Raw genomic sequence first — 21,383 nt, 5'->3', positions numbered from 1 at the left:
CAGGATGGGGTCCTGTGTCTCAAATTTAGAGACAAAAAAGAGGTCTGTATGCTGACATCAATACACGACGCCAGCTGCAGTCCTGTCCCCACACGTGGATTCACATCATCCACGATGAAGCCTGTGTGCATTCAGGCATACAATAAATTCATGGGGGGGGTTGACCTGAATGATCAGGTGTTAAAACCATATAGTGCCATGAGAAAGTGCAAAATCTGGTACAAGAAACTGGCAGTGTACCTTGTCCAGCTGGCACTATATAACTCCTTTTTAATTTTTAGGAAAGCTGGCAATCCGGGTACGTACCAAGAGAAAATGATAAAATTTATTTTATTTGGAGACGAGGTGGGGGAAACGTCTGCTGCTCCAAGTAATGTTTGCCGAATTGTTCCTGGGCAGCACTTTCCTAGTGAAGTGTCTGCAACAGCAAAAAAAGGCAGGGCACAGAAAAGGTGCCGTGTCTGCGCAAAAAGGGGTATCCGTAAGGATAGCACATATCAGTGCGACACTTGCCCATCTAAACCCGGACTGTGCATGAAGAACTGCTTCCGCATCTACCACACCTCCCTGGATTAAAAATTTTATACTTTTAAAACCCCCACCCCTTCCTTTATCATTCTGGTCTTTTACCCATTTTTAAAATTGGACACTCTAAAAAAAATGAACAAAAAAAAAAACCCCTCAATATACCCCTAATACTCTAAACAAATGTGTATGATCTGCACAATTTTTTCAGGCCTATGCTTGTGGCCAAAAATCATCCAAGTAAAAATTAGGCCTCAAAACCCTCGTGGTGCTTCTTCACTTCCAGGCACTGCTAAGTGTCCAGACAACATATTTAGACCACTTTGGGGGTATTTCTAAACTCAGAAGAAAAATCCCAATCAACATTGAGGTGTCTTCCTGCACTTACATGCTGTGTCTGAAAAATCTGTCCTATAAATGACGCATTTGTGAAAAATGTAAAATTTTATTTTTAATGGCAGATTTCTACTAAATTCAGCCCCAAAAAATATGGGGTCATAAAAGTGATCACACATCTAGATAAATTCTTTGAGGGGGGCAGTTTGCAAAATGGGGTCACTTCTTTGGTGTTTCCACTGTACTGGTACCTCAGGAGCTGTGAAAATGCGACAAGGCACCCAAAAACCTTTCCAGCAAAAGCTGTTCTTCAAATGGTTCTCCTTCCCTTCTGAGCCCTGCCGTGGGTCTAAACAGCAGTTTATTACCACTTATGGGGTATTGCCGTAATCGGGAGAAATTGCTTTATAAATGTTGGGGTGTTTTTTCTTCTTTATTCCTTGTAAAAATGAAAAAATTCTATGTTTTTTCAGAAAAAAAGTAGATTTTCATCTTCACAGACTAATTCCACAAAATTCTGCAAAAAAACTGTGAGGACAAAATGCTTACTATACCACTAGAAAAATTCCTTGAGGGGTGTAGTTTCCAGAATGGGGTCACTTTTGGGGGGTTTCCACTGTTTTAGTCCCTCCAGGACATTGCAAACATGACATGGCACCAAAAACTATTCTAGCAAAATCTGCGCTCCAAAAGGCGCTCTTTTGCTTCTGAGCCCCGCTGTGAGTCCAAACAGCAGTTTATTACCACCTATGGGGTATTTCCGTAATCGGGAGAAATTGCTTTATAAATGTTGGGGTGTTTTTTCTTCTTTATTCCTTGTAAAAATGAAAAAATTCTATGTTTTTTCAGAAAAAAGTAGATTTTCATCTTCACAGACTAATTCCACTAAATTCTGCAAAAAAACTGTGGGGACAAAATGCGAACTATACCACTAGAAAAATTCCTTGAGGGGTGTAGTTTCCAGAATGGGGTCACTTTTGGGGAGTTTCCACTGTTTTGGTCCCTCTAGGGCATTGCAAACATGACATGGCACCAAAAACTATTCTAGCAAAATCTGCACTCCAAAATCCAAAAGGCGCTCTTTTGCTTCTGAGGCCCGCTGTGAGTCCAAACAGCAGTTTATTACCACATATGGGGTATTGCCGTAATCGGGAGAAATTGCTTTATAAATGTTGGGGTGTTTTTTCTTCTTTATTCCTTGTAAAAATGAAAAAATTCTATGTTTTTTCCGAAAAAAAGTAGATTTTCATCTTCACAGACTAATTCCACTAAATTCTGCAAAAAAACTGTGGGGACAAAATTCGAACTATACCGCTAGAAAAATTCCTTGAGGGGTGTAGTTTCCAGAATGGGGTCACTTTTGGGGGGTTTCCACTGTTTTGGTCCCTCTAGGGCATTGCAAACATGACATGGCACCAAAAACTATTCTAGCAAAATCTGCACTCCAAAATCCAAAAGGCGCTCTTTTGCTTCTGAGGCCCGCTGTGAGTCCAAACAGCAGTTTATTACCACATATGGGGTATTGCCGTAATCGGGAGAAATTGCTTTATAAATGTTGGGGTGTTTTTTCTTCTTTATTCCTTTTAAAAATGAAAAAATTCTATGTTTTTTCAGAAAAAAAGTAGATTTTCATCTTCACAGACTAATTCCACTAAATTCTGCAAAAAAACTGTGGGGACAAAATGCGAACTATACCGCTAGAAAAATTCCTTGAGGGGTGTAGTTTCCAAAATAGGGTCATTTTTGGGGGGTTTCCACTGGTTTGGCACCGCAAGACCTCTTCAAACCTGACATGGTGCCTAAAACATATTCTAAAAAAAAGGAGGCCCTGAAATCCAATAGGTGCTCCTTTGCTTCTGAGGCCGGTGCCTCAGTCCATTAGCACTCTAGGGCCACATGTGGGATATTTCTAAAAACTGCAGAATCTGGGCAATAAATATTGAGTTGCATTTCTTGGGTAAAGCCTTCTGTGTTACATTAAAAAATGTATTCCAAATGAATTTTGGGAAAAAAATAAAAATTTGTAAATTTCACCTGTACATTGCTTTAGTTCCTGTGAAACGCCTAAAGGGTTAATAAACTTTCTGAATGCTGTTTTGAATACCTTGAGGGGTGCAGTTTTCAAAATGGGGCATTTTATTGGCACTTTCTAATATACAAGTCCCTCAAAGCCGCTTCAGAACTAAACTGGTCACTGAAAAAATAGGCTTTTGAAATTTTCGTGAAAATGTGAGAAATTGCTGCTAAAGTTCTAAGCCTTGTAGCGTCCCGGAAAAATAAAAGTACGTTCAAAAAATGATGCAAACATAAAGTAGACATATGGGAAATGTGAACTAGTAACTATTTTGTGTAGTATTATTATCTGTTTTACAAGTAGATAAATTTAAATTGAGAAAACTGCTAATTTTTACAAATTTTCTGTAAATTTTGGTGTTTTTCACAAATAAATATTGACTTTATCAACCAAATTTTTTCACTAACTTAAAGTACAATATGTCACGAGAAAACAATCTCAGAATCGCTTGGATAGGTAAAAGCATTCCGGAGTTATTACCACATAAAGTGACACATGTCAGATTTGAAAAAATCATCTGTGTCCACAAGGCCAAAACAGGCTGTGTCCTAAAGGGGTTAAAGGTACCTTTTTTCTAATCTTAAAAAAAAAGACAACTGAACCTTTCAACAGGAGGCAAAATCGTGGTGTGAATCTAGGCTTAGGGTGTATTTTCATTAGTTGTTTTTGTCACAGTTCTTACCAAATAAGGCATCAAAAATGTCATGGATTTGCTTCAGTTACAAAAATCACTTCAAACACTGCAACAAAATACAAATAATTTAAATTCATCAAAAGACAATCCTTTTAAAAAGTGACTGCACCACCGTTAGTAGCAATAATTGAAGACAAACTATTTAATAACAGTAAAGCAGAAAACATAGTGACCAGTATGCTACAATAATAAAAAAAAATGTTTCTAAATGCTCCTAAGACGCAACATTAATGAGAGCATGTTCAAACTCATGTATTAACCCCTTAGTGACGGCCAATACGCCTTTTCACGGCAGTCACGAAGGGGCCTTATTCCGATACACATGCCTTAATAAGCCCGGCATGAGTGTCTCGTGCCGGGAGGAATGAATACTACTAATAATAATGCTGTTTAATGGCAGTCAGGCACCTGATGTTATGGCTCAGATCACAATTTACTCTGATCGCAGCTGTTTAACCCCCTAGATGCCGCTGTCAATGGCGACCGCAGCATCTAAGTGGTTTACAGAGGGAGGGGCCTCCCTCTGTCACCCATTGGTGGCCCTTGAATGCGATCACAGGCCACCAATGGGTTTCCATGGCTATATGCCTAATAGGTCATGCCAGAGTCATGTCCTAATAGATTGCCTGTCAGTTTTACACTGACAGGGAAAAATGCTTTGTTATACAAGGTATACCAAAAGCATTATATCAGCGATCAAAAGATCGCATAGTGAAGTCCCCTTGTGGGACTATAAAAATAATTAACTAATGTGAAATAAAATTGATTTAAAAAAAAACAAAACTGCACAGTAAAAAAATTTAATATTTTTTTTCCATAAAAAGTGGTATTATTTTGTCAATGTGTAACAAAAAAAAAGTACACATATATAATATCTCTGTGATCATAATGACCCGAACACATTATTAAAGTTAACACATTATTTAAACTGCAAGGTGAATGCCATAAAAAGCTAAAAAAAAAACAATAACGGAATTGCTTTTTTTCCTTTCCCTTCCATAATTTTTTTAAATAAAAGTTTATAAAAAATTCCATGTCCCGCGGGCCCCCGGGCTAGAGATGGTAACCGTCCGCGGGACGTCATATGTAGAGTACATTTCTACAAACAAAAAGAGGATATTGCCCGGAGAGCTTGGGAGAAGGGGGCCATTCCCTTCAATGGTTCTGAGATTACCGTCTTGCCGAATGTCTCCAGACTGACCCTTTACATGCGCAGGATTGTCTGCCCCTTGCTGGAGGTGACCAAGGCGACAGGAGCTACTTACAGATGGGGCCACCCCTTCCACATCATTCTTTGCAGACAGGGGCACTCGTTTGCAGTTCGGTCTCCATATGACCTAGAGGAGGCCTTCCGGTTTTTGGAGATCTCACTGGTGCGGCTACCGGATTGGATAGAGCCCCCGGCACTGCTCTTTATTAGAGGAGGCCCATATCCTGATTTTGTTCATCCAATCCCGCCTCGCTCTGGAGTTGGGCCAACTGATTTCCGGTCCTCAGGGCGGCGATCCCCACCCAGAGACTGAGCTACCACATCCTTCTTGTGTTACCTAGTGCCTCTCACTGGGATACCGGTTATGGTTGAACGTTATTTGCACTTACCCCCCCCCCCCTTTTTTCACAGTTCTTCAAGAGATGCAGAGGACGGCGCTGATGTATTTGTACAGGATGCAGGTATGGGGGGTTCTTAAGTGGGGAATGTTCAACTGTTCAGACCAGCAGGGGAGGGTAGGTTTCTGCGATAGTTAACCGGGTGAGTTCGGGGTTTCACTGAGCTCAATTTGTGATTTTTAGCTTATTGCTGTATCTTTGAGGAATTGTTTGTCGCATCGCTGCCTTTCTTCGTTCCCCATTAGGGTTCCGTGTTGCTGTGTCGGGGTCGGAGGGTATTTTTCCATTTGAGGACGACAAAGCTCACGTCGAGTTGTTGAGGGGTTTTGTACCTTGCTATTAGAGGGACTGTGTTCTTCCGCAGCTCTGGTTCTTCTGTCCCTGCACATGGGCTTTTCTTTCTCTTTCTTTCTCCCCCTTCCCATCTCTGTCTTCTCCTCCATATCCTATCATGACTGACATAACCATTGTCTCCCTAAATGCACAGGGTCTGAATATCCCGGAAAAGAGGTCCTCCATTCTCCGTCTTCTGTGGAAGAAAAAAGCGCAAGTGGCATTTCTGCAGGAGACTTACTTTCGGGCTGACTGCATACCGAAACTCACGGATTCCCATTATACAGAGGGGTATTATAGTGTGTCCCCTGATTCCAAGACTAAGTGGGTCTCCATCCTGATTTCACGCTCTCTCCATTGGGAACATGTGGGGACTCACACAGATGGAGCGGGACGGTACCTCTTCGTGAAGGGTAAGTTGGATAACACTCTGTTCACACTGGCATCGTACTATCTCCCTAACACGAGTCAAGTCGCCGTCTTGGAGAAGGTTCTGGTGGATTTGGATGACTTTCTGGTAGGCACTCTAATATTGGGGGGGATTTGAATGCCACCTTAGAGCCTGCATTGAATTTCTCACAAGGGCATTCCTCTTTATCCAGGCCAGCTTCACCGTCGTATACATCGGCTGTTGAATGAGCATCAACTCGTTGATACGTGGCGGCTCCTACATCCCTCGACCAAAGACTACACGTTCTTTTCGGCTCCCCACAACACATATTCCAGTATAGACTACTTTTTTCTACGTCATTCACATGTTCCCAGCCTCACTTCTGCCTCCAATGACGATATTACGCTTTCTGACCATGCTCTTATTACTCTTACCCTCACTCCCCCAACAGTCCGCCCTCGCTCCTGGCAGTGGCGCTTGAATGAATCGCTCCTGCAGGATTCGACGGTGGTATTGGAAATTCGCAGGGGCCTAGTGGAGCACTTTCCCACGAATGCTTCGCCGGGAGTTGACCCTTTTTGCATTTGGGAGGCACATAAATGTGTGGTGCGCGGTTCCTTCATTCATATTGGTTCCAAACTAAAGAAGGAGTGGATGGCACACCTCCTCGACTTATTGTCCCATATACACAGCTTAGAACAGTCACATAAGGTATCCCAGGACCGGGTTGTGGGGGCGGAACTGGGGCAGTTGAGAGTGCAGGTCCGTTCTATCTGTCTTTCCAAGGCTAGGGCCTCATTAGTTAAATGCCGGCGGCATTTTTACGAATTCAGTAACAAGCCTGGTAGGACCCTGGCGCGGGCACTTAGGAAAGCACGTTCTCGCACCTATGTCCCCCATGTTCAAAGCACACACAATAGGCGCCTGCAGCTCCCACAAGCCATCTCGGAGGCCTTCCGTGCCTATTACCACTCTCTTTATAATCTCCCTCGGGCACCTTCTTCTCCAGATGGTGGCAGCCACTTGGAGAAGATTGAGACGTATCTCCGGTATCTCCTCGGAGATGAAATGTATCTCTCCAGAGGCTATTGCTGCCCTGGAGGTTCCTATTTCCTTGGAAGAGTTGTCTTGGGCACTGAAGGACTCGCCTGCGCGGAAGGCACTGGGCACAAATGGCCTACCTTTACAATATTATAAGGCCTGTTCAGGTCTGCTCTCGCCCCATTTCCAACACACCGTCAATTCACTCACAGAGGGGAGTTCCCTTCCTCAAGACAAGTTGAGGGCCCACATCACGGTGATACCTAAAGAGGGAAGAACCCATCCATGTGCCAAAATTATCGCCCCATTTCTCTGTGAAACATTGATCTAAAGCTGTTTGCTAAGACTCTGGCCCATAGAATGTCCCCACTACTACATACTGTGATAAATAATGACCAGGTGGGCTTCATGCCCCTAAGGGAAGCACGAGATAATACTGCTCGGGCAATTAACCTAATGTATGAAGCGGCTGTCTCGGCCCTTCCCACTTGCATTCTGTCGACGGATGCGGAGAAGGCCTTCGACAGAGTCAACTGGGATTTTATGCTGGCTACTTTGCGGTATGTGGGATTGGACGCACATATGATGAAATTAATTTCGGGTCTCTACTCCTCTACATCGGCTCAGGTTAAGGTCAACGGACACTTCTCCTCCTCACTCACTATCTCTAATGGTACAAGGTAAGGCTGTCCCTTGCCCCCTTTAATTTTCATTTTATGTTTGGAGCCCTTTTTGTGCCATATTCGCTCCAATCCAGATATAGCGGGTGTAGCTTTGGGAGGTAGGTCCCATAAGGTCGCTGCTTATGCGGATGACCTGCTCTTTTTTCTCACTGCTCCCAGGATCTCCTTGCCCAACCTGATGGCGGAGTTGAATAGATACTCGAAATTGTCCAACTTTAACATCAACTACCAGAAGTCGGAGGCTCTTAATATCTCGTTGCCGCAGACCCTGGTGGAGTCCTTCTCCTTTAAATGGGCTAGAGATTCGCTTAAATATTTGGGGGTCCGGCTTCCCAGTGATCTGTCTCGCCTTTATGCGGTGAACTACCCTCCGCTACTTCAACGCGTAAAGAGCGATTTGGATCCTTGGACGACGGACACCTTTACCTGGTTTGGCAGGTGTGCCATATTTAAAATGAATATTTTGCCACGGATCTTGTATCTCTTTCAGGCGCTGCCGGTATACATCCCATGCCCATTCTTTCAAGCTCTGCTGTCCCTACTCCACAAGTTCATATGGGTGGGGAAACCCGCGCGTATTGCTCGATCTATGCTTTTTCGTGCTAAGTGTGAGGGTGGCGTTGGTCTCCCGGACTTTGTTTCCTACCATCAGGCCTCCCACTTGACATGAATTTCGGACTGGATTAGGCACACTGAGAATAAAGAGTGGGTGTTCATGGAGCAGGCATTTCTTGAAGTCCCTTTGCAGGCCTTACCTTGGTCGGGCAACCACGTTGCCCTGTCGACGCGGACGCACCCGACTATCGGGCCCATCCTGGCGGTTGCATAACGGCTCTTTCCCCGGAAAGAGATTTCTCCGTATCCCTCTCCCTTGTTTCCTATCTTGGGCAATCCTGCATTCCCACCGGGGCAGGAAGAGGGCCCCTTTCAGCTCTGGTTGAAGGCAGGTAAGGGACGTGCCGCACACTTTATGCAGGATGAGACGTGGATGACTAACGCACAGTTGGAGTCTTTGTCTGATCCCCTAACTAACTCAGCGGCATACTCACGAGATAGTTCCCCTTTCGAACTCCTTTGCACGGGCACGGGCACGGTGTGTCACTCCTTGTCCAGACTTTATGCTCTCCTGATCTCTCCATCCAATTTATCCACTCCTGCCTACTTGTTAAGCTGGGAGAGGGACTTGGGTCTAACATTCACTACAGAGCATAAGGATCGCTTGTTCACTATGACGCATAAATCATCTACGGCTAGCAGATTTCAGGAGGTGGGTTTGAGATCCTGTCGAGATGGTATAGAGTGCCTTCCAGATTCCATGCGATGATACCTGCGGTCTCGTCGTTGTGTTGGAGATGTGGTGACCATGTGGGTACAATTCTGCACATTTTTTGGGATTGCCCGCTCTTGACAGATTTCTGGTCGGAGGTGTGGCGCATTTCCTCGAAATTCACGGATTTCCTCCTTCCGAGATCTCTGGGCCTTTTCCTGCTCCATCTGTGTGATGTGCCATTATCCACATATCGACGCTTAGTGGTTCACCACCTGATGAATGCAGCTAGAGCGTGCGTTCCCACGCTGTGGAGACAAACTTGCCCCCCATCGGTGGGAATGTGGTTCAGCAAAATCCAGGAGATTATGAGAATGGAGGACCTCACGGCATCAATGAGAGGATCCCACGCCAACTTTCTTAAAACATGGCATGTCTGGATTCGGTTTAAATCATCTGTGGAGTATAGGACCATCATGGCCTCTTGAGCATAATCCCTAGGCCTATTACGTCAGGTCAGTTCTCTCTCCTACCCTTTTCCTTTCTGTCCCCTATCCTCTTTTGTTTCTCCTAAGCTCTTTCCTGTTCTCTTACGGGTTATTATGCTTGGCTGCGGGTTCGGGGTGCATACAAGAATTTCTATATAAATATTAATTTCAATTGTACGTTGTTATTCTTTGTGTTCTTTGCACTCCTTGTATATGCTGGCCTGTGGGTCGATGTCAGTGCTGTTTATGTCTGCACCATTATATTTGTGTATTGAAAACGAAAAAAATGAATAAATTCCATGTCCCACAAAATGGTACCAATGAAAACTACATCTGGTCCCACAAAAAACAAGCCCACATATGGCTACATCAACGTAAAAATAAAAAAGTTAAGACTCTCGGAATACGCCACACAGTGAACGGCATAAATTTAAAACACAAAAAAATGATGGCGGAATTGCTGTTTTTTCTCCATCCCCCCCCCCAAAAAAATGTTATTAAAAGTTCAACTCCCGCAAAAACAAGCCCTCATACAGCGCTGTTGAAAGAAAAACTAAAAAGTTATGTCTCTTTAAGGATAGGCCAAAATAGGTAAGTCATGTATTACAGCAATACTTTTGAAGTACTTACACAGTGATTTAAGGAAAACTAGATCTGTAGTATATAATGCAAAGCTGTGGTGGTAAATGATGATTTATGTCACTGACAATAAAATTCTTGACCTTCAAAGTGGTTTAAAGTGTAGCTAAACTTCTGACATGTCATAGAGACATGTTAGATGTATGGATTGGTGGGTGTCCGAGCACTGAGACCCCCACCAATCACTACAACGAAGCAGCTGAAGCGCTCGTGTGAGCGCTCAGCCACTTCGTGTCTGTTCGGCTTTTTCTGAAAAGCTGATGTATCGGTGTACAGACTCAGAGACTTTCTATTGAGTCCGTACACCGATACATTTTTTTCTGGAAATAGCCGAACACACACAAAGCTGCTAAGCGCTCACACGAGCGCTTCAGCTGCTTCGTTCTGGCCATTGGTGGGGGTCTCAGTGCCCCGGACCCCCACCAATCCAAATTTCTGACATATCTCTATGACATGTCAGAAGTTTGTCAAACGTTTAACTACCTTTTAACATTTACTTTCTGAAATGTCTTTCTATGGATAAAGGCTATTTTGGTACACCATGAAATACTACTTAAAAACCAAAACTGTAATGGAAAAAGTCATTATATCATTAAAATGGAATATGTGTTGTACTTTTAAATAGCAGTAACAAATACACAGTTGTTTCATAAGCATACTTAAATGGTATGTTTCGCTGTACAAGGTTTTCTTTCATCTGCTGCACGTAGGAGAATTGAACACGGACATGTACTTCTATTCCAGGATATATTTCTTGTACAATGTCTGGCTTCCACAGGTCAAGCTAGATAAATAGAGCATATTACAACATTTAACAAAAGATTCCCGTTGATATGTACATTCTGCCTGAATTATGTGTAGACATTTACTACAGTACATATGAGGTATTTCATGAGACATGTCTATGAGACCTGTGTTAGGTAGCCATGCTCAGTAAGGCCACGTTCTCACTGCAATATTTTGTTCAGTATTTTGCATCAGTATTTGGAAGCCAAAACCAGGAGTAGGTCCAAAGCTCAGAAAAATAATACATCAATAAGGAAACAGCACACAGTCTTAACGTTCAAAATAAGCTCGCTGGTTTATTTACCGCATGTACAAACAGGACATTTCTGCTCAACTTAGAGCTTTTCTCAAGCAAAATGATTTTGCTTGAAAAAGGCTCTAGGTAAAGCCGAACGTCACATTTTCACAGTTGGCGAAAAATACAGCAACGTTATTTGGAAAGTTGAGACTGAATGCTGTTTCCTTCTTTATGGATTGAACTTGATTTCAAGGGACTGATCCACCCACCCTATGGTATTGTGCATACAGCCTTATATTGGAGTGTGGAGAGTGCTATATACCCATTTTTTTTTAGATCCCAAACCCAGAAGAGGTGCAAATCTGGTAGTAGGTTTTACTCCTGGTTTTGGCTTACTAATACTGACACAAAATATAAAATAAGTAAAATATAAAACCTTTCTCAAATATATATAGATATATATAAAAATTCCACAGTCTAGTAGCACAGGTAATGAAGGCAGGTGGCACGTCCCAGGGACTTGACCGTTGTCCCTGACTCAATATACAATATCAGAAAAAGACAGCACTCCCAGTTAAGGTGAAAAAATGAAGAGCTTTTATTAGCCCTGGTGCAATGTTGCAGCTTTACACACTAGAGCCGTTCTCAAAGCTTGAGAAATGCTCTAGTGTGTGGAGCCGAAACGTTGCACTAAGGCTAATAAAAGCTCTTAACTTTTACACCTTAATTGGGAGTGCTATCTTTTTCTGATATTGTGTGTGTGTGTGTGTGTGTGTGTGTGTGTGTGTGTGTATATATACATACTGTATATTTATATTTAGGAAAATTCTACAATTTCTGAAAAAATTTATAAGAGTTCTGGACCTTTAAAAGATGAGACAACTTAAGTGGCGGAGTCTATTGTGAGTGGGAAATTATTTGTGTGCAGCATGCGTGCACAGTGAAGAGCTCTGCTGTTATCTTACTTCATGATTGGATGTTATATTATAAGTAAAGTAAGATCATTCTCCTGCTGGGCAATCGGAAGAGTCTCTCACAACGACGGAACCCTGTCACAACGGTGACAAACGGAAACCATTAGCAATGTTTCCGTCACCATTGATAACAATGGTGAGGGAAACGGAAGCTTTAGGTTTCCGTTTGCCTTTCCGTTGAGGGATTAACTCCATGGAAACCTCCGACGGAAACCCTCAACGGAAGGGCAACAGTGATGTGAACACAGCCTAACTCCCGAGCAGATTAACCCTTTACATGCAGCTGTATCCTCCTATACTAGCTGTATAATAAACAGGTAAATAAACTGATAAAATGACAATATTTTGTATGAAGTAAAGTTCAAGCTCCTGGCTAAATTCGAGAAAAAAATGTGCCTATTTGCATGTTTGAGATTTTGTTTTGGAGAATTTATATGAAAATTAAGGAAGGGTTTCTTTTATTATATTCTATGTACCAGCAAAGTGACAAGATGGCGAAAGAGGCAAACTGATTTGCTCACCCTACTCCTAACTTGATCTGAGCACGAAGTTCCATTTTACTATTCAGAAGCGGTATAAAATCAGTTCCTCCTCACATCGGTACCTCAAAGAGAAGTAGTAAATCTCATCACAGCGCAGTCAAAATCTTACGAGAAACGAGAGTGAAAATTCTCTGTTCTGCTTATGATATAATGTATATTTGTGAATTTTCTTATAATTTGAACTACTATTACTTACAGAGGTTTTTTTCAGAACTGATAGGTCATCTTTAAAGATCTAGGGAATTAAACTAAACTTCATAGAAAATATTTTCTCCACTTTGAAGGTACAGCAGCTATCTATCTGAGCGTTTTTCTTTATAAATAGATGGTCTCAGAATTTAGAAATTCTCAGATTTAACTACAGTGAAGTAAAGATTTGTTAACAGCATTTAAAACATACATAAAAATGACAACATGAATCTATACACAACAGAAGAGATACTATCACCTAAAGTTTTGGTAAGATAATGACTGTACTAGAGATGTGTAACGGTATGTTCATATGCAGCAGATTTCGTGCAGATTTTTCTGTGAATGAAAAATCTATTCCATACATCTGAATGGGGTTGCTTCTGTAACATGTGCATGGAGTTCTACAAGTCCCATTTATATGAATAGGACCATTGCAAAAATTTCTGCTTCCAATCTGCCATATGTAAATGTACTTTTATAGAGCGCCCTGCAGTCTTTTTAAGCTGTCCTGTTGTTTATGTTCCACAAAAGGATAAATTCACTTAAAATAATAAAAGGTAGTACAAGTATTATTTCTTCTTACCCGCCATTGTATTGACAATTCCTGTAAGTACTGCACTTGCTGTGGTGTCTGTGGTGTGACTTTTAGTACTTGATCACTAAAATGGACAAAATTTTAAATTACTTACTCATAAAACAATAGTAGTTACCATACTGCTAAATATAAATAATCTGTTTTATAACAAAAAGGGACTGTATGTTTAAATAAAATTTAAAAAAAAAAAAAAAAAAAAAAAAAAAAAAATATATATATATATATATATATATATGTATATATATATATATATATATATATATATATATATATATATATATATATATATAGTGAAGGAAATAAGTATTTGATCCCTTGCTGATTTTGTAAGTTTGCCCACTGTCAAAGACATGAACAGTCTAGAATTTTTAGGCTAGGTTAATTTTACCAGTGAGAGATAGATTATATATAAAAAAAAAACCAGAAAATCACATAGTCAAAATTATAGATATTTATTTGCATTGTGCACAGAGAAATAAGTATTTGATCTCTTTGGCAAACAAGACTTAATACTTGGTGGCAAAACCCTTGTTGGCAAGCACAGCAGTCAGACGTTTTTTGTAGTTGATGATGAGGTTTGCACACATGTTAGATGGAATTTTGGCCCACTCCTCTTTGCAGATCATCGGTAAATCATTAAGATTTCGAGGCTGTCGCTTGGCAACTCAGATCTTCAGCTCCCTCCATAAGTTTTCGATGGGATTAAGGTCTGGAGACTGGCTAGGCCACTCCATAACCTTATTGTGCTTCTTTTTGAGCCACTCCTTTGTTGCCTTGGCTGTATGTTTCGGGTCATTGTCATGCTGGAAGACCCAGCCACGAGCCATTTTTAATGTCCTGGTGGAGGGAAGGAGGTTGTCAGTCAGGATTTGACGGTACATGGCTCCATACATTCTCCCATTGATGCGGTGAAGTAGTCCTGTGCCCTTAGCAGAGAAACACCCCCAAAACATAATGTTTTCACCTCCATGCTTGACAGTGGGGACGGTGTTCTTTGGGTCATAGGCAGCATTTCTCTTCCTCCAAACACGGCGAGTTGAGTTAATGCCAAAGAGCTCAATTTTAGTCTCATCTGACCACAGCACCTTCTCCCAATCACTCTCAGAATCATCCAGATGTTCATTTGCAAACTTCAGACGGGCCTGTACATGTGCCTTCTTGAGCAGGGGGACCTTGCGGGCACTGCAGGATTTTAATCCATTACGGCGTAATGTGTTACCAATGGTTTTCTTGGTGACTGTGGTCCCAGCTGCCTTGAGATCATTAACAAGTTCCCGCCATGTAGTTTTCGGCTGAGCTCTCACCTTCCTCAGGATCAAGGATACCCCACGAGCTGAGATTTTGCATGGAGCCCCAGATCGATGTTGATTGACAGTCATTTTGTATGTCTTCCATTTTCTTACTATTGCACCAACAGTTGTCTCCTTCTCACCCAGCGTCATACTTATCGTTTTGTAGCCCATTCCAGCCTTGTGCAGGTCTATGATCTTGTCCCTGACATCCTTAGAAAGCTCTTTGGTCTTGCCCATGTTGTAGAGGTTAGAGTCAGACTGATTAATTGAGTCTGTTGACAGGAGTCTTTTATACAGGTAACCATTTAAGACAGCTGTCTGTAATGCAGGCACCAAGTTGATTTGGAGCGTGTAACTGGTCTGGAGGAGGCTGAACTCTTAATGGTTGGTAGGGGATCAAATACTTATTTCTCTGTGCACAATGCAAATAAATATATATAATTTTGACTATGTGATTTTCTTTTTTTTTTTTTATATAATCTATCTCTCACTGGTAAAATTAACCTATCCTAAAAATTCTAGACTGTTCATGTCTTTGACAGTGGGCAAACTTACAAAATCAGCAAGGGATCAAATACTTAGTTCCTTCACTGTATATATATCTATATATATATATATATATATATATATATATAGATATATATATATATATATATATATATATATATATATATACATATATATATATATATTTAAAGCATTTGTTAATTCACCATGTTTAAATAATTCAGAGTACTTTGACGGTAAATTGTAAAATTATATCTAAAATATTGGTAGAAAAAGTTGAGTTTGTCATTGTTCTTAATGTTACTTTCATCGTACCTTTTGGCTTGAACAGGAAATATTCACTTACAACTCTTCTACTTTCATTTACTTTATAGCTCAGATGTAGGGCTTCATTCACATCTGCTTCGGGACTCTGTTCATGGGTTCCGTCTGATCTTCCATCAGGGGAACCCATGCATGGAATCCAAACTGAAACAAACGGAAACCGTAGGTTTCCGTTTGCATCGCCATTGATTTCAATGGTGATGGATCCGGTGCAAATGGTTTCCGTTTGTCACCGTTGTGTAAGGGTTCCTTTGTTTTGACAGAATCAATACCGTAGTCGACTGCGCTATTCATTTAGTCAAAATAACGGAACCTTTACACAACGGAGACAAACGGAAACCATTTACACTGGATCCGTCACCATTAAAATCAATGGGGATGCAAACGAAAACCTATGGTTTCCGTTTGTTTCAGTTTGGATTCCGTTCACGGGTTTCCCTGATGGAAAGGTCAGACGGAACCCATGAACGGAGTCCCGACGCAGATGTGAACGAAGCCTTACATATTAATTTATATTCAATCAAGAAGATATTTGTACATTGACGATACCCAAACATTGCTGAAGTTTACATTTATTGCTATATGAAGAAAGATTTACATACCTTTTAATTTATGAATTATTCAACTAATAAATGATAATAATTGCAAGTCTAAACCAAGTATCTGTATTTATTTTCAATAGTTAATCTGTGCCATGGTGATCAACCTACAGAACTCTTCATGTGTTCTTAATGATTGATGTTTAACTATGTAGACAATTAGTTTAGCTGCGAAAGTGTTTGTTGGCAGAATTTGGTTTTATGACTCTGTAATGTACCCAACATGGAATTCCTCTGTAATTACCCCTGATTTATAAATTACACATATCACCAATACCTTTGTAAATAAGTCATGGATGACTTTGCACATCCTTCTTTATAGGGTCATAAAGGAAATAAATATTTTGGTAATATGTAAGCCCAGTATTTGAAGATTGAGTTAAATATGGCCATAAAGACATCATTGGATTATAGATGTATAGTCATAAGAAACTCATCATGCTCTTCTAACACCACCCTGTCAGCACACGTCTGCATTTTATGAATCTTGATCAAACTTAAAATGACTAAAGGTTCAGACATTAAGGAATTGAGCATTTTTTATTTCTTTAAGTTCAAAAGCTTGGGTTATGAATGACAATATACGATATTTGTCAGTGAGACTTATTTCATAAGGTTAAAACTTTTATAGGTGTACTCTTTCTAAAAGTTTACTTTCTTACATATATCCATTAATTTTGGCATGAAGTATATTATCTAATGATATATAAGATGTATGGACATTTATAATCACTTTATTCTTCTATTAATGTATAGGAAACACAATATAGTATATCCTGTAGCGCCTTAGAGATTTATTAACTGGGATTCTTTTTCTGGCCACTATAGTTTTCTGAAAAATAAGGACAGTGGAGCATTTTATTACGCCCTGTCATAAGCAGCAGTGTGGAACAAACTTAATTTGTTAGCCACAAGATATCAATTCCGTTTAAACCTCAGTCACACAAATGTTTTATAGCTTTATACAAGTTCCAAGTTGTAAGAAGCCATAATACAGCACCTATAGAAATCTGTGTGCCCATATTGTCCCTAAGTCTGCCTCTGATTTCATACAAACACTGACAGAGATATTTTCCACATTGATTTATACAGAATCCATGAGAAAAAAATTGTACCATGTTCCATTCAATTTTACATCGATACTGGGAGAGAATACCTCCATATTATGGTTTCATATGGAAGCACCATAAGCCGGCACACAGCGTGCCTACGGCTCCTTAATATAGAACTGTAGGGACTCTGTGTGCCATTTTACAGGCTCCACGCACACAACTCTGATATTTTTATGAGGCTGTAGTCTGAAAGGCAAATAAGCTGTTTTCGGTAAGATTTTATTCAGTTCAGCTATCTCATTTTTTTATCCATATAAATAGAATTGTGCTTCTTATGCATACAATACTATTAACTCTGTATTGAGTTTTTACTTAAATTATTGAGACTAAATATGATGTCAAAATGGAAATACTACGTATATCAGTGTCCTCAAGATAAAGCATCAAAACATAAAACAGAAATAAAGAGCAAAAAAACCATATTGTAATATCTTTCATTTACTTTTTAAGATGTAGATATGTGGAATAAATATTTGTTATCAGTACTGTTATAATTATTTTTGCTGTTTTTACTTCTGAGTCAAATTTTCTAGTAAGATATCCTTTTGTTCTAGTGGAATAATTTATATCTATCTATTTTCATATATATTTTCTGCACATTGCATTTCATGATACGTTTTCTATGGATTTACATAGCCAACAGGTGAGGTGACTAAATTATCTTCATTCATAGGGTTATTATGATGCATATATTATATAATAATCCCAAATAATTAAGCTGGCCATCAGATAGATGCCTGTTTGAACATTTTTGGCAGATAGAATTGCAAACATAAACAACGATACCCATGCAAAAAGTGTCAGGTGTAAAAATAAAACATCCATGAGAGTGCTTTTTTATACTTTCTGAATCGGCTACAAATTGGCTGTTTGTAAGATGAACTTCAAACTACAACTGTCTACTGGATGAATAACCCAAAATGGTAATTGTTTTATGACAGATTGTCTGTGGTCAGAGTGTTGAATGAGAACCAAAAGAAACTGCTGGAAACATACATTTTAGCTGACAATATGTAATGTCTATGGCCACGAGCATGTGATAGCTGTCGGCTGAATAGTACCAAATACTCTGTAAGGCTATGTTCACACTCTTAGCAAAAAGCGTCTGAAAATACGGAGCTGTTTTCAAGGGATAAGAAGTTTTTTAAGCAACTCGCGTCTTTCACTGCATTTTTTATGGCCGTTTTTGGATCTGTTTATCTATAGAGTCAAAGTGACATGCACTTCTTTTTACGAGGTATCTCTTTACGCGCAGTTTTTTCAAAACGGCCGCATAAAAAAACGCCCCATCAGAACAGAACGCCGTTTTTCCCATTGAAATCAATGGCCATTTACAGTCCGAAAAACAGACGAAAATAAGCCGTGTGAACATACCCTAAGTGTGCTAAATTAATAGGTATAGGGACCTAAACAGATAGCCAGACTCCTCTGGTAAGTATAAAGTGGCAAATAAATCTGATAACTGGATCAGACAGGTTAAAATTTGATCTGTTGCTCGGTGTTTCCCAGAATAGAAAAATATCCGAAAAGGAAATTTTGGGTTTATTGATGTAAAGTAATGCACCTATTATATAATATGATATAATAGCATGGCTGCATATACAATATACTTGAGAGTAATGGTTGCCAGTAATTTAATTTGCCATACTCAATGCCAAGCAGCAGCTGCAAAAGCAGAAAAGAGAAATAAAAAAAGAGAAAACAATCTCTGATTGAAATATAATAATATTGCCCTCTTTATATCTTTTGTAAGACCTCATCTTGAATATAGGGTTCAGTTTTGGGCAGCACAATAAAAGAAAATGGGATGGAAGAATTATTTTTCATGCTTATATCATAATAGGAATTTCATGCTTATATCATAATAGGAATTTCAACAAAATGAAAAAAAGGAAATACTGCTTCATAAACATTAGCACGTTTTTTGCAAAGCTATTTGTTTTGTAAGGGAGCAGAATACATAAAATTATGATTTTCTGTTACTGTTTTATGAACTGAGGGAGAAATCAAAAGCCATGCTACATGATGAGCCTTTGTTAGTTGTCTATTGTTAACATTAATATAGTCTTAAATGAGTTGATGGGATTTTCCAATGAGTTATCTGCCGTTGGTCATCTTTAGGGGATACAGCTTTGCATAGCTGCTTGTCAAGAAGGGAAATAGTCAGTGCCAATTCCCTGGATTTTGACCATTGACTTTTTATAGAAAGTAGGACAGATTATATTAATTTTCAGCTGTAAAACACAATTTATCAGCATCTATACATTGATGCTATAGAAAGTAATTTATAAAGCATACAGAATGTACTAGACCTTTGCGTGAGGGTAAGTTTGATTTACTATGCAATTAAATCTCTACATTTTATATTTGTAGTCCTGGAATTTTCCAGCGTTATTAAACTCATTGACTTGACAGCAAAATAAGGCAATTTTATAGATTCATTATTTGTGCAAATTAACAAAAATTCAATATGATATTTCCATATTTACCCATCATATTTAACTTTAACACAAGCCGCTTTATGTAGCAGAAATCCCAGCAAGCAGATGGTCCATGAAAAACACTTCATCCTTTCTCTTCAGGATTTAGCGTACTGCATAAGATAGCTAAACTCACTGCATCTGATTGTTATGTGCACATATATTTAGGTATATATGTGTAATCTGGTTGACCCATGCCATAAAGATAACGTTATCTATACTATCTCCGTTCCAATTAGCTTTTAAGAGTATCATAAACATCTCCGCATTCCAATTTATAGGGCTTATCTTTGTTTTCTATATCTCTTTCAAGATTTGAACTCAGAAACTGAGGTTTCCCAGCTCTTCTCGAGCTAACTGGTGCAGCTGGACAGCTCCGCTACTGAATCTGTTGTCTGGTTTCTCTTGACTTATGTTTCTCTGGATTCCTCGCCTTGATTGCCTAATTGTTATCACCATTTTGGCTAAAGGCCCTTTTATACTGGCTAATTATCGGCAAACGAGCATTCAAAGAACGCTCGTTCCCGATAATTGCCCTGTGTAAACTTAAATGTGTCAAATATTATCTATGTCGGCAGCAGATCTCCCTATGCAAACAGGAAGATGTGCTGCCGAGATGATACAAATGTTTGGGGACGAGCAATCGGAGTAATGAGCGCTCATGCCCATACTAGCTTCTTGTGAAAGGTGCAAACGAGCAAAAATCAAAGAGCTGTCTTGTTGATTGGCGCTCGTTGCAACAAACAAAATTGTCCAGTGTAAAAGTACCTTTTTTTGTCCCAATCCAACTGAAAACACCCAAAGGAAGGTCATTGTCATGATTGTTTCACAGACCCCCTGTATATGATGCCACACAGACCCCTGTATATGATGCCACACAGACTCCATTTATATGATGCCACACAGACTCCCTGTAAATGATGGCACACAGACTCCCTGCAGATGATGGCACACAGACTCCCTGTATATGATGCCACACAGACCCCCTGTATATGATGCCACACAGACCCCCTGTATATGATGCCACCCAGATCCCCTTTAGATGATGGCACACAGACCCCCTGTAGATGATGGCACACAGACCCCCTGTAGATGATGGCACACAAACCCCTGTAGATGATGGCACACAGCCTCCCTGTAAATTATGGCACACAGCCTCCCTGTAAATTATGGCACACAGCCCCCCTGTAGATGATGGAACACAGCCCCCTGTAGATGATAGCACACAGCCCTCCTGTAGATAATGGCACACAGCCCCCTATAGATGATGACACACAGCCACCCTGTAGATGATGGCACACAGCCCCCTTGTAGATGATGGCACACTGCCCCCCTGTAGATGATGGCACACAACCCCCCTGTAGATGAGGCCACACACACCTCTCCGGAGAAAGCCCCACACCCCCCCTCCCTGTAGTAATTTTCCGGGACTGTCTCTGTATATTCAGGACAGTCCCGAAAAATTCACTACAGTTGACAACAATGCCCCCTGTACTAGTGCCACACTACCCTTGTAGTGAGCGCAACAATACCGACATTTAATTCTGCCTGAATACCCTACATACTCACCGATGCAGCGCCATCTACTTCACATGTTGCCTTTCATCTTCACGAGTTCTGCGAAGGCGGCGCGGTGATGCCATCTCGTCGCCTTCGCAGAATC

At 40.3% G+C, this 21,383-nt stretch overlaps 1 protein-coding gene across 1 annotated transcript in view; it reads right to left on the bottom strand.

Annotated features, from left to right (window-relative positions):
* The window catches only part of LOC142656349 (carboxypeptidase O-like), an 82,672-nt gene extending 62,863 nt beyond the window's left edge, over nucleotides 1–19,809 (bottom strand). Inside the window, exons 1-3 of the mRNA XM_075831256.1 lie at nucleotides 19,730–19,809; nucleotides 13,395–13,470; nucleotides 10,739–10,863 (exon numbers count right to left, since the gene is read on the bottom strand). Of these exons, the coding sequence (XP_075687371.1) occupies nucleotides 10,739–10,863; nucleotides 13,395–13,470; nucleotides 19,730–19,809 (281 nt within the window). The remainder of the gene's footprint in view (nucleotides 1–10,738; nucleotides 10,864–13,394; nucleotides 13,471–19,729) is intronic.
* Nucleotides 19,810–21,383: the final 1,574 nt, after the last annotated feature.

The sequence above is a fragment of the Rhinoderma darwinii genome, chromosome 6 (genome assembly GCF_050947455.1).
Source record: "Rhinoderma darwinii isolate aRhiDar2 chromosome 6, aRhiDar2.hap1, whole genome shotgun sequence".
Lineage (NCBI taxonomy): Eukaryota > Metazoa > Chordata > Amphibia > Anura > Rhinodermatidae > Rhinoderma > Rhinoderma darwinii.
This window is presented reverse-complemented; position numbering and strand designations above follow the sequence as displayed.